Source organism: Callorhinchus milii, unplaced genomic scaffold (assembly GCF_018977255.1).
Source record: "Callorhinchus milii isolate IMCB2004 unplaced genomic scaffold, IMCB_Cmil_1.0 Scaffold4, whole genome shotgun sequence".
NCBI lineage: Eukaryota > Metazoa > Chordata > Chondrichthyes > Chimaeriformes > Callorhinchidae > Callorhinchus > Callorhinchus milii.
This window is the reverse complement of record NW_024704745.1, coordinates 32,806,271-32,821,046: the sequence shown is the minus strand read 5'-3', so window position 1 is coordinate 32,821,046 and position 14,776 is coordinate 32,806,271. Positions and strand designations below refer to the sequence as shown.

Genomic DNA, 14,776 nt, shown 5'->3' with positions numbered 1-14,776 from the left:
CAAGGTGCTGGACAGTCAAGGGTTTGCACCCGAGTTGGGAGTTGGAGCCAAGGGGATGGGAAAATGACCAAAGGCACGGTAAAAGAGGAAGGTTGGGATTTTTAAAAGATTAAGATTAACAGCCAATAATAATAATAATAATAATCATGCAACATTAAAATGCAGTGCATTCAAAGTTCTCAGGACATCTTAGCAATAATAGCTCAAAAGGTTTTAACAAGTTTGGGCAAAACAATCTCAGTGCTATCTTGGCACACTACAAGTTTGTGAATTAGGATTTTTGTGAATTGGTTTAACAGTAATTCTTAAAACTGTCTGAATATTAGTGGCTATAATTTGAGGCCTATGAAAGGTCAAATTGATATTTATATTTACTAGAAATCCAGTTTCCTGAAGGCAGTAAGTAGCTCCTGGTTAGTAGTCCCGGTACACTTTTGAGTGAAAGGTCTAAACTGTTAAAATTAGGCAACAGTGGGCAACTTCTCAAGACTCAGGAAAGCTGCAGCAACAAGCAACTTGTTAAAAACTTGGTGTGAGTTTCAAGAGAAGGACTTTGTATTGTGAGCATACTCTTTGTACGTGGAACATGTGAAATATGAGTTGCAAACCCACAAACTTCTTTTGGTGTGCTAAGTGTCTGACACATACAGAAACCCATCACCATGCTTAAGAGTATCCAAACCAAACTGAAAGTTCCATGTATGCCGCTTACACATGGAAATTTTCATGTCTGGAATGGAATGCACAGTCTCTCCCTGCTTCCTCAAGACCCATCTCAAGATCCTCCTTTTCCTTGCTTTCGATCACCTGCCTTCCTCCCTGCCCTCCACCCTCCCCAATCCCGACCCCCAGTTCAGGTCCGAAACACTGATTGTCCAGCACTTTGGGAAGTCTTCCCAACGTGAAAGGCACTATACAAATGTAATTTTGTTGCTGTTGTTCCTAATTCCAGAGAGTATTATGTGCAAGTTCGCAAGAGCCAAGGCTTGCAGACCCCAGAGTATACAATGGGGTACTGCTGGAAACTCAAAATTTAAACCAAAAGCTTGGCATTGAAATCACAGTCTGGGAGACTCTCACTTAGTTGTCCAGCTAAGATGACTCTACCCGTTAGGGCTTTGGGTTGTAGTATTGATAGGAGCTGAGTGGGAAGAATTCCTGCCCCTCTAAGTCTTGCTGATGAGCAAGGCTGGCTGATCTGTCAGCAGCAGTGCCCTGGAGTATTGAACTGGCGTAGTCAAGAATTCCAAGCTTACAACATTAAGGACAATGTTAGTTCTCCGAGCAGTCTGTCTGTTGGCACTGCCGGAGGAACTCGGAATTTGTGTCACCAGCAGCTGTCCTATCTGGGCATAAATAAAAACTCACTATAAAGTGACCTTTGCATTTATCCACAATTATAAATAGGCTGGAGCTGTCCTTCTAAAGATGCTGCATAGTTTAAATGTGTAAATGTTGGCACCAGCTATGAGTATGCATGCAGGCCAGAATAGAGCTTTTTATTGATTTAAGATTATAAATGCATTTACTGCAGTTTGTACATGATTGTATAGGGTGACCAAGATGTTGTGATGACATTATAATGTCTAATAAGTCTTAAAGAAATTATGATCTTTCTTAGATAATAGGGTAGCTATCATGACTTTTTGGTCACTCTGTAGTCAGTTTGCTTATTAGATTTTGTTTACTTTTACATTTCTCATATGCACTAAAATTATCTAAAGAGTAACCTATAAATAGAACCCATTCAATACATTGCAACACAAATTATTTATATCCTTTAAATTCTTGTCATAACCAAGATATTTTGTACTTATGACTAATTACTGAAGAACCACCAGTTCCATCCAGTTTAAAAAGGAAGTCTGGATGGAATTGCGAACAGACAGCTGACTCTACTGGAGCAAATTGCAGCTTCTTACTCAGGGGATGCATACACATGTGTGCCTGCACGGCATACACCACAAACACTTTACAGCTGGAGAATTACAAAGTGCATCACAAGATCACAGGTATTAAATAATATTTTCATAACAAATCACACTTTGCAGGAAATATTTTACTTAGTTCAGCTGTCAAATATTACCAAATACTCCTTTGGAACGACTACTATACAGCAAACATACAAAAAAGGTTTAGCAATAAGCTGCAAATATTGTCAAGTAAAACTTTTCAGACACATTTTTGTTGAAAGAACTAATGAAGTATCTTTTTAAAGCTTTATGTTAAGCTAATTCTTTTGGTGTTTACCTGACATCATTCTCCAACTGTGAAATATATTCTTTGTGTTTCTGGATCTGGGAATCTCTCTGCCGGACACTCTCAATGAGATAGCTGTAAGGCTGCTGTGCTTGATTAAGCAAGGAGTTAGCGTTTGCAAGCTGAGAAAAGAAAATATATTTAAAACATTGGCTTAGCAGATTGATATTCATTCTATAAAATGCTATTATAGTATATTTTTGTATCAATGAATCAATGATTTTAAGTTAAGTACAGCTGAATAGCTAGAATTGTTTTTTCAGAGGGGGGTGGGGGGAAAGAAGAGACCCTAGTTTGGCAGAGTTGATCAAAGCAATGATGTGAAGCAATGATAAACACAACAAAGAAGGCAATTAAGCTTTCAAAGTCATGATTAAATGCAATTTACAAAATATGCCAAAGTCATTGAACCAAAATATTAATTTGCCACAATTAAACATGATTTATGGTTTAAGCACATCAATAACAACAAGAACTTACATTTATATAGTGCCCTTCATTCAGAGTAGCGTCTCAGAGCGGTATCCAATACTGTACCATCATGTATTTAGGATTGTAATTCCATGGTTTGATTATGAGCTAATAATAATAATCCTTGCATTTGATATAGTGCCTTATCACGTCTTCGAGACTTCGCAAAGCTCTTCACAGAATATACTGTAAAGTGAATTGACGGTATAGTTTGTGGACAAAACTCGGCAGCCAATTGCGCACATCAGTGTCCCACGAACAGTTGTGGATTGATTGACTTTTTTAAAATTAATTTTGAAGGAATTATTATCCCTGAAAAAGCGATTCCAATCGACTGACAACCGGGTTCCTACTTACTGCTAGATAAACAGAGGCGTGTGGAGTAACAAAACTTGCCCAACATTTCGACCTGCTGGAATCAAACCCAGGTCTCTCGCTAGCGATTATTATCTCATTATAGATAATGGTAATATCTGTAAAATATTTTCTTTAGCTAAATCCATTTCAAATCACACCAGTATGAATATTATTTGCATCTTATATAGGAGAAGCTCAGATATCTTATAGGACTTCAGTGGGAATTGCTGCCAAATATAATGCCTGTGTATTGTAGGCAAAGGCTGTAGCCAACTTGAGCCAACCAAAGCTAACAAAATAGCAAGAAGGGTAAAAGCATTTTAAAAGTCATTATATTCTTTCAAGGAGAATGTTTTGGTTTTCTTTAACTCAGTTGTTTAGCAAAGCTTGGAGTGAAATGGACATGCAAATCTAAAAGGAGTTCTGTAGCTTAGTGGTTAGATCACTTGCCTTGCAAGCGAGAGGACCTAGGTTCGATTCCCGGCATGGAATTGAAGCCCAACATTAGTCCACCTGACATCCACACATGCACATTTTCCAATAGAGATCACTGCACAGCAAATCAGGAGTGGAAACCCTGGCTTGATTTGCCCCCTTGCTTGCTTTCAAATACTGTGTACACCCTTTGGATTGAAGTTTTTACAGGGACAAAAGGCTCCTTTTGGCTTCCAGCCACTGGGTGCTGATCATTCCATTTTATCATTGCCAAAATACAGAATTTGGATTTATTTTCAAGTACTTTTTCAATGTTCTTTGGTTGAAATATTTTACAAGGACAAAAAACCCATTTGGGCCTTTAATCACCATCTATCAGCAATTTCATTTTACCTGGTTGTTAAATGTTATGTGCAGAATTTGGCTAGATGCACTGTTTTTATGGATGGTGATTTCAAAATGCACCAGGAGGCTAAGCAAGGAACCAAATAAAAGCATACTGCAATGAATGGGTATGTTATGTGATTTTTTTATACTTCCTAATGAGTTGTCTTTCATTGCAATTGCAATTTTAAAAGCATACCAATTATAAGATTTGGTTTATGATTAAACCAATTGAATTGCAACCCACGCAGCAACCTATTGTTTCATATTGGCCACCCACATGACATTTAACAAATCCAGACTTTGTCAGTCTTAAAACGCCTAAGCAGGCCATGACAGGTATTACAAATGCAGCAAATTCTCTCAAAACATATGGCATTGGCCTTAGTTAGTGAAAGATGTGCTGTCAGGTTAGCTAATCACTAAAAATACTAGGTTCATAAGAAACATGGTACATACTGTACTTTGGTTCCCATAAAACTTGGATACTTCATAACAAGGAGGTACTTCGAGCACCTCTCTTGCACTGTGAACAGAATTTCCTCATCTAGCTCTCTATTGCACCATTTCCTGTCTTTATTTTATCAATCGTATATGACCATTCCTCCGCCTATTTTTCCTTATTCCTCCCAATCTCCAATATGTTCCATTGCTTTTTTTTGCATTCTCACTCTGTTGTAATCGAAGCTCAAGCTTGCTGAGGCTACTTGCTTTTCCTATACCTCAAAATTCTTATGTTCTTAGAAAACAGCATTCCACCATATCTCTTTGTTTCCCATGACCTCAAGACTGCAATTCTTTACCTCCATTAGTCTTGCCTTCTTATCTACCGGCTTTTAAATCCCAAATCCACTTCACCACATCTTGACTTATATTGCTTTCTATATTGCTTCTTTCACCCTGGTGCTTTAAACATTATGAGGGCTTTGATCTTTACCTAGGTTCAAAATACATTTATACACTAAACAAATTGCTTAATATTACAGGAACTCTCTAAGATTTTTTTTAAAAGTAGAAGAAATACAAACAAACAATTTAATTAGAGGTTATGAGACACTGAATGTAAAAACTTTATGTGCCAACTTGCATAAATGTATTCACATATAAGATGACTCACAGATCACCTCATACATTTGAAAACCTCCAACATAAGATATTCATTTTACCCTGTCAGAGTAGGATAAAATAATATGTTTTGATATCTATAAATAATAACAACCATAATCAGGCACTCTATATCTACATAATAATGTGGCATTTGGTCTTTTCAATTTCTGACTCTGCCATCGACAACAGTAGCTCAAAATGTATATATTACTGAACTACAACCTATTTTGTTAGGACTTGGAAATTTTGAAACAAACCCCAAAATAACTGCTATCACTCAAAATTATCATATGATGTTCTCCTACTGAAAAACAATTGTTAAATAGTGTTCACAATGTCTGATGTCCTTAACATAAAAAATAAAAAAAGAAGCTAGTCATGACATAATTATTTCAGAATTGCCTAAGATTCTTCAGTAAGATTCTTATTTAGGAATAATTTACACATTATTCTAAAGCACAATATGAAGGATTATTTCAAAGTAGTCATTGTTATACTTGAACATGATTGTTTAATTGTTCATTGAAACAAGATTGCTTGTTCAACGAGGCAAAGTAGTAGATATGATTCAAGCATTGTATCATTTCATCTTTTCATTCAGGTGATGGATTTAATCACTGGAAAGCACTGCTGGAATATAGCTTTCACCATATCTTAACAAAAGCTTTTAATTAAAAGGTATGCTTTTTTTAAAAAAATCTGAAACTTGTTACTGTACATAATTTAATATTTTCCACACTCTCACCACTTTCACAGACATGGTAAGTATCCAAGAACCTTCTGCTCCAAAATCCAGCAAATCAGACCATATCAGTCATCTTCAATAAGAAATAAATCCGAATTTTTCTGTTTCTGTTTGACATGACATAAACCTGCTGAGTAAATCCACAAGCAAGTGCTGCTTTAACATGCTCAAACATTTTAGCATCTACAATACAAACAATTAATACACTGGCACCACGATGCATCTTTGGGTGTCAGCCTAGTTTACCTAGAAGCACTCTCACCTATGGGTCAGAAGATTGTGGTTTGAAGTCCCACGGGCAGGGACTTTGAGCTCATACTCGAGGCTCGACACCTTAGATCAGTGTTGAGAGAACCCTACGTTGTTGGAGGTTCCGTTCTTCGGATGAAACATTAAACCAAGGTCTCGTCTGTGTTTAGGTGGATGCTAAGTAACCCAAATTGCTATTAAAAAAAAGGAAGCTTCTCCCAGGGTCAAGGACCAACCCCAAATTATATTTTAAAAAAACTCCAGTGAAACTAATCATTCAACTCTTGGCTGTTTATGGGACTCTCCTGTGCACAAACTGTCTATTGCATCAAGTACTTTTTCAATATTCTTTGGTTGAAATATTTTACAAGGACAAATGTTCCCAGTACATTTCCCAGTAATTATTATGAAGCATTTTGAGGCATTTCAACGTGATAAGATGCTAATTAAATGCAAGCATTATAATTTCAAGGGAATAACCTTGTAACTTATTACTGTTAAAATTACCTATTTTCTTAAGCAAGTCTGTTAAAATTGGCAACTAAGACATTAGAATGCAGCAGCTTTGTTATAAACTGATTTGTATTGCTACATCAGACTGCTCAATGCTCAACGTGAGTTTGTCAGCTGCCTGATGACCGACTTGTTATTATAGGGGCAGGGGCTGAGGGAAAGGAGTGGGGTGGGTTAAGATAAGGTAATGAGAGGTTCTCTTTGGGATTGAAGAGGCTCCACTCCACGTACAAGGGAGAGCACAGCTGAGTCAATTCTCCCTAGCTCCTAATGCACTAGCTTCTGCTAACCTGTGCTTGGGTTCTCTATGGAGAGCTAAACAATGTATTTTGACTCTTATTTTCTTGGCGGGGAGGAGGAGAGAGAGGAGTGGAGGAAAGGAAAAAAACTGCATAGACCAGAACTGCCAAACAAAAAGTTTGTTTCTGTGAATTCTCAATAGTTTGAACTGAAAACTGAAGCACAGCAAGAGGTTTCTGTCTGCATCAAATATATGGCTGATAAAATAAGAAAATAGTTAAATTTAATAAGTACTTACCAAAGTGAAACAATTTTTGCAAGCGACTGGTGGTTTTATATAATATAATAGTCCTTGCATTTGGTGTAGCGCCTTATCATATCATTGAGACGTCTGAACGTGCTTCACAGGATTTACTGTAAAGTGGATTGACTGTGTATTTTGTGGGCAAAATGCGGCAGCTAGTTTGCGCACAGAATATCCCACAAGCAGCCATGGTTTGAGTGACCAATTTTATTTGGGGGGATTTGTTTTCAGGACACTGGGAGAAATTCCCTTCTCTTTTCGAACAGTGCCATGGAATTGTTCCATCCACCTGAACAGGCAGATGGGATCTCGGTTTCACATCTTAATGGTCGTGCTGTGCTGTCTGTAATTTGCTCAACTAGCTAAGTTGATTATATTGTTTTTGCAGTTTTCTGAACACTATCTGCAAACTGGACTTTGTATGACAAAAGTACATTCTGTGAAAAACTATCCCTAAATCCCCTACTTTTAGTTTAAATCACATTGCTACAAAGATCTTGAAATTTGAAATAAATAACTATTGAAAGGAGTTATCTCCACTTGGTCTTAGGGGAAACTGCAAATTAATTTAAGGGTGATGGACAGAGAAGTCTCCAGTGGACACAATTGTGATTGTGCCAAAGCAGTAAGTAGTTCTCGTTTCACTATAACAGAAAGATGGTTATACTTTAATCTTACTTAAAATATGTTAGATATGTTGGTTGTGACTGAGAACCACCAAAATCAACACTGTTGTGAAAGTTGAATGAAAAAATTACACATAAATGGAAAGAAGAAGCATATCAATGAATCCTTTCAGGATTTAGGAAAAATGTCAGAATTGATCCCAAGAATTTATAGTTGTTCTTTTATAAACATGCCTTTGTGAAATTGATACACAAAAGTTTGCTCATACTCTGTGAAAGAAATGCATCAATCAAGGCCAAAAAAGGAAAAGAATCAGGCGGCTGTTTGCTGATTTATTGCTGGTTGAATTTCATTCAACACAGCACCTGTTTCCACCTCAATGGTATGCAAAAATAATTAAATGGTGCTCTAAGTAAATAGGATACTGTATCAGGATTTACTTAATGAGGTTCCTCCTACAGCTCAATGGCTAAGTTCACTGTGCAATGTAGTACTGATTCAAGCAAATCAAGAAAGTCCCAAGTTTGATTTTTGGTTTGCACTGAGCTAGCTGAACCTAGCTAAGACAGTGGTTGGAGTTTCACAACTTAACTCAATGCCCCCTGGCTAGGTGGGAGAAAAAACAACAATGTTTACATTTCCTGATTGCTAATTTAGAGACCTATGGTGGACTGCAAAGACCTGAAATTCTGTTCTTTTTGGAAAAATGACTGAAACAAAGACTGAATTAATTGAAAGACCAAAATAAATGTTGGGCCTAGAAGTGAGGACATAATCAAGTAGCACAATGTTGCTCCCCGTAGTAAAAGAGATATCTGAACATATAAATTGCCCACTGGACACGTATCAGAGGATGTAGGTGATTGCAAAACTACATCCTTCATGCATTACAAGAACAACTTGCATTTATGTAGTAGCATCTCAATGTGAGTAGCAACTCGGAGCACTGAAATTAGTGTCTTTATGGCAGGGAGTCAGGAGGAAAATGGAAACTATTCAACATCTAATATTACATAAAAATTAAGTTGAGGGAATAAGGTTTTACACCCACTTCTACACACATTTAGACAGAAGACTCTATCATGCTATTCTAGTCACCTCCTAGCAGAAGCTCAATAGTAGATCACTCACATTCAGAAAATAAAGAGGGAGCCTGTCTTGAAAGAACTTACACCCTAAAATACTCCATAAATTCCCATATTGTTTTCTTTCACCGAACATGCAAGGAAAAAACATAATTTAGACACTTTCCATCAATGAATCTTGTATATGCACATAGTCCTTTAACCTGGAATGACATATTATCCTCCCATATCTGCTTTCTTGGGACCCAATTCGTGCATATCAGATTGACAAGATAGGTACTTTGGGATTTTAGATTGTTTGCAATTGTAAATAAGAAAAATTGAGATCTTCACATCTTTTTCAAATCCACGGCTGTTTGTGGGACACTGCTGGGCGCATCTGGCTGCAGCATTTTGCCCACAAAATGCAATCAATTCACTTTACAGTATATCATATGAAGTGCTTTGAGACAGCTCAATGATGTCATAAGGCACTATAACCTGTATCCTATATCCATGGAGTCCTGTAGCTCAGTGGTTAGAGCACTCGCTTTGCAAGCGAGAGACGTGAGTTCAATTCCAGGCAGAGGGCGAAACCTTGGGCAAGTTTCCTTACTCCACACTCCTAATAACAATCCCTCCAAAGCAAAACAATAATAAATTGGTCATTTTCAATCCACGACTGTTTGTGGGACACTGTTGTGCGCAAATGGCTGCTGCGTTTCGCCCACAAATATACGGTCAATTCACTTTACAGCATATTCTGTGAAGCACTTTGAGATGTCGAGAAGACATGAAAAAGCGCTATATCAAATGCAAGGATTATTATTATATTATTATTATATATCAAATGCAAGGATTATTATATTTTGAACAAAATCGTACATGCCATAAATGATTTCATTGTTTTCGTATGACAATTACGTAAGCTACCACAAACTATGTAGCATAATTGAAGTTAAGTTAAACAAGCCTGATAATAGGTTAGAAAAATAAAGTGACTCCATCTGTACGATGCAGTCTCACACTGTTTCAGTTTCACAGTGGCTATAATGTACCGGCAGCAAGAGAAAAACAAACTTTTTAAAGTTAACATTTGAAGTTTAAACATTGTTGGGCAGTCCACTGAACCACTTTAACATTGTTACCATGGGCCTTTCGCTAACATTAATACAAGTTGATATTTAGATGCTGTTTTTGGGGTGCTGGATTAACAAAGTTGTGTGAATTCACATTAGTGGATATACATTAGTGAAGATTTCATTATTTCAAAAATAAGTGATTTCCAAAGTGGTTTTGTTGCAGAATTAGCAATTAAACTCATTGAATAATAATCAATGATAGCATGCTTTCAGTTTTACAGCTTTAATACTAATACCGCAATATTCAGTTCTGGTTGCTGATGACTACAGTTTTTCTGCATGGCTTTCTTGGGTACATTTACTTCTTGCATCCCATCTTGGATTATGATCAAACAGAGCTTTGTTATTCTTGTTCTATTAGTTCAGCGTGCTTTAGCTGGCATAGGATGACTGATCATATGAAAGGAGCAGGCAAGTTTAAAACTGTTAGTATTTGTTTGAAAAAAAATGCAGAAAATGTTATTTATGTTCAGCATCGAGTCATTGCACTCTTTGGATGGATGACTTTGCAACTAGTTCTACAAAGTAAAATATATTTCAGGCAAAAAAAATTAGTAGACTGTTTAGAATTGGTTAGCATAATGAGATCTGTCGTAGAGATCTGCAAATTCAGCACCAGCTCTGCATTGCAGTGATTTAATAAGAAAAAAACACACCAAAAATATACAGTAATGTTTCTTTTTCTGTGCAACAATCAGGTCAAATCCAGTTATTTTAATCTTGAGATTCCTGGCAATTCTATTCATCTGCTTCAAGGTGAACATGCCATACTTTATACACTTGGGATAGGAAATCTGTGCTACTTGAGCTGCAATAATGCTGTTAGATTATTGGGGAATTAATATAATTTTTACATTTGATATAGCGCCTTATAAACGTCATTGAAACATCTCAAAGCAGTTCACAGAATACACTATAAACTGTGTATTTTGTGGGTGAAGTGCCACAATTCTGATAATATTTTCAGCACAAAACATGCATTAAAATGGGAGTTCTGACAGCACAAATTTTACTGGAGACTGATCCCAAGTTTCAAAGAATTGATCATAATATCAGAACAAAGTTAACTGGGCTAATTTGTTTAAGATACTGCGTATCTGCAGTTGTGGTATCAGATAGAAATTAATCTACCTTTCTTTCATATTCTTCTGCACCTCACCTCAACATTCAACCTTACACTCTAAAGAGCTCTGCAGTTCCCTCTTGCTAAATAGCAAACAACTTCCTGAGACAGACAAGATAGTTCTGGAAACTGAGGATCAAAGGAGGTAAATTTAATAATAATATTCCTTGCATTTGATATATCGCCTTATAACATCGTCAAGCCGTCTCAAAGCACTTCCCAGGATATACCATAAAGTGGATTGACTGTATTTTGTGGGAGAAACAAATTTATTCTTGGATGTCTTGTGATCATTTGATGACTTTTCACCCAGGTATCCACTGTTTGTGGACCTTGACCCTGTTGTAAGGCAGTTTGCAAGAGTTTGGGTTTGCTTATAATGCAGTTCTCCTGTGGATCACTGTTGAAGGTGCCGTAAACACATATATATCTTGCTTCTGGCTTTGACTGCCCGGCTTCATGCCTGCTGGAACCTCCCTCGCAAACATTTCCAATGCTAGAAATGTTTGTAAGAGGAGGTGGCTGATGGGCCAGCATGTTACAGGCATGTGTAGGAAGGAAACCAGCAAGTCTATGCATGAAGCCAGACGTGACATTAATGGTGACCTGACAACTCAGAAGCCATTATTTTCATGGATCCATTATTATGCTGTGTCCAATTTTATAACAGAGTTGCCCTGTGTTCATTATTTTGGGCTCTTGGGAATCAAGCTCACGAGAAATTAAGTTGTATGGGAAGAAAGAGGAAAGTATATTAAAATTAACAAGCCTCCTAAATTTATTTTGCATTTTACTGTGACATTTCAAAAACAGACTAAGAAATGCTCATTGAAAGCTCCATACAAAGAGTGTTGAGAGAAGTTTATGGAAAACATTCAAAATGTTATAGAATGAAAAATAGACAGGCATGTAAGCGGAATCTGAAAATCTGTTCAGAACTGCTGAAGTGTTTCTTTTGTCTGACATTTAGAATGCGTACTAAATGTAAATGAAGCTGCTTATGGCATGTGCAGGCAATGTTAGGAAAATGAAGAACAAATTAGTTTGGTTAACGCACGCACACAGGCAGATTTTTTTAAAAGTATTAGTTCAGTCAGTACTTTCTCCAGATGTTTTTTGGTGGCAATTTACTTTGTATTTACTTCCCTTTTCCCCATCTTATGGAAAAATCCTTGATGGGCAGAAGTCCAGAACTCTCCAAATCCACGTCCTCACCAATTCACATCTAAATGTGAATTTAGATTGGGACGTCCTCCCGACGTGAAAAGCGCTATATCAAATGCAAGGATTATTATTATATTATTATTAAATGTTTTTTTATGGGCCCTTTAGCCCCACTTCCAGCTTGGGTGCAAAAGTTAAGATTGTCCAGTGCCATGGGACATCCTCCTTTCGTGAAAGGTATTACACAACAGTAACTTTTTATTATTGGAAGCTAAATGTAAATAGTTTGAATGTTTTTATTGTGATGCTATGGCTCTTCTTCAGAAACTGGTGTCTATATTAATAATTATAAGAATAAACCTTCTATTTGATACAGCGTCTTATCACGTCTTTGAGACATCTCGAAGTGCTTCACAGAATATACTGTAAAGTGAATTGACTGTATATTTTGTGGGCGAAATGCCTAAACAACATTAGGAAAAAAAGATTTCAATTTTCTCCTATACTTTAGCAAAAAATAACTTAGATAAGGCAAATAAAGCTTTTAAGAGAACTGAGGAAAACAGCTTTAAAATAAAAACTGAATTTGCCAAAATTATGCACACTCTTAAATTTTGAAAGAATGATCTGAAACCAAGGTCATGAGAAATTACAAGCTTTATGTGTCTCGTGAAAGTCATTTACTATACAGTTAAAAATCATAAATCATTTAAACTATTCTGCTGGATAAATTACCATTTATACATCTGTATAGTTTCCAGGGTGCCTAGTAATGAAAGTTTTTTTTAAATCCGAAGATAACTTTACGTTTCTGAGCAGGTATATCAGTTTTCACAAATACAAATAAAATGCAATTCTCAGGATACTTAAAAATATTTTAAATATCAAAGTGTTTGATGAGAGGAAACGTTTATTTAAAATGTAGGTGCCTGCCGGTTCATTTGGCAGTAATCTTGGCTCGGAGTCAGAGGTAGTGGGTTCAAGCCCCCATATTGGGACTTTGAGCTCACACATTAGGTTGGCCTTCCTGATTGGCTCGCACCTCCGCACCTCAGGCGCTGGCAGCATCAGCCTCCATGGCTGCACACTCAACCTCACTAAATCAGTCAGGAAACTTGAGTGTCTTGTTTGACCTTGAACTATCCTTTCTCCACCACATCCATGCCATGACCGGCACTGCCTACCACCACCTCCGCAACACTGGCAGACTCCGCCACTGCCTCACCCCTCAAGCTGCCAAAACCCTTATCCACGCATTCATCACATCAAGGCTCGATTACAGGAACTCCCTCCTCATCGGCCTTCCCAACTCTTCCCTTCATAAGCTGCAGATCATCCAAAATGCAGCTCGTGTACTCTCACGCACCAGGCTCCGTGACCCCATCACTCCCACCCTCCCCGACTCCACTGGCTCCCTATCACCCAGAGGATTGAATTCAAGATCCTCGTCCTCACTTTCAAGGCCATCCATGGCCTTGCTCCCTCCTACCTCTCTGACCTGCTGACTCCCTACCAACCTGCCTGCTTCCTCCATTCATCGGGCTCCGGCCTGCTCCATGTCTCCCGCCCGACCCGCCCAACCATCAGTGGCCGGGCTTTCAGTCTCTCTGCCCCCACACTCTGGAACTCCATCTCACGGTCCATTTGCCTCGCTTCCTCCCTTGCCTCTTCCAAGGCCGGTCGCAAGACCCTTCTCTTCAATCGGTGCCTTTGGTCTCCCTCCCACCTCTCTGCCTTCCCTCACCCCTACACCACCCCTCCGCCATGCTCGGGCCCCGACACCTGACTGTTCAGCGCTTTGGGATGTCCTCTCGGTGTGAAAGGCGCTCTATAAATGTAATTTTGTTGTTGTTGTTGTTGGCACTCTAATAGAGGAGTAGTGCTGTACTGTTGAAGATGCTGTCCTTCAGATGAAACGTTAAACGTTAAGGTTCTGTCTGCCTGTTCACATGGACATTAAATATCCCGTGGCACAACTTGAAAAGTCAAGGCAATCCAAGAATGTCCCAGATTAAATTGATCATTCACTTCATGGCTGTTTGTGGGACATAGGTGTGTCCAAATTGGTTGTCACATTTGCATACAAAATACTGTATACAGTATGTGCAAAACAGTAAAATGTTGTGAAGTCCTTTGAAATGTGTGTCAGTTGAGCTTAATGTTGGCACTCTTGCTTCTGAAGTCAGAAGGTTGTGGGTTTAAGACCCACATTGTGACATGAAATCATAGTCTAAAATGATACCCCAAAGCATTGTCAGATCTGCCATCCTTCAGATGAGACACTGAACCGAAGTCCCATCTGCCTGTTTAGGTGATGTCATGGAATTTTTCGGAAAGGGAGCTTCTCCCGGTTCATGACCCAATGTGGGTCTTGAACTTCCAACCGCAATCCCACAAAATAAAATTGGGCATTTGTTTCATGGCTGTTTGTGGGACAATGTTATGCATAAGTTGGGCTATTGCCATTACCGACAAAATCGACAGACACTCCATTTCTGTGATGAGTTTTGGGACAACCTCTCGACGTGAAAGGGGCGATACCAAATGCAAGGCTTGTTATGTCTTCCCAATGTGAAAGGCAAATAATAATAC

The 14,776-nt window shown here is 38.1% G+C and overlaps 1 protein-coding gene across 1 annotated transcript in view; it reads right to left on the bottom strand.

The window, feature by feature from the left end:
- pibf1 (progesterone immunomodulatory binding factor 1) overlaps positions 1 to 14,776 on the bottom strand; it is a 74,236-nt gene that overhangs the window by 13,374 nt on the left and 46,086 nt on the right. Inside the window, 1 exon segment of the mRNA XM_007890732.2 lies at positions 2,251 to 2,381. Coding sequence (XP_007888923.2) covers positions 2,251 to 2,381 — 131 coding nt within the window.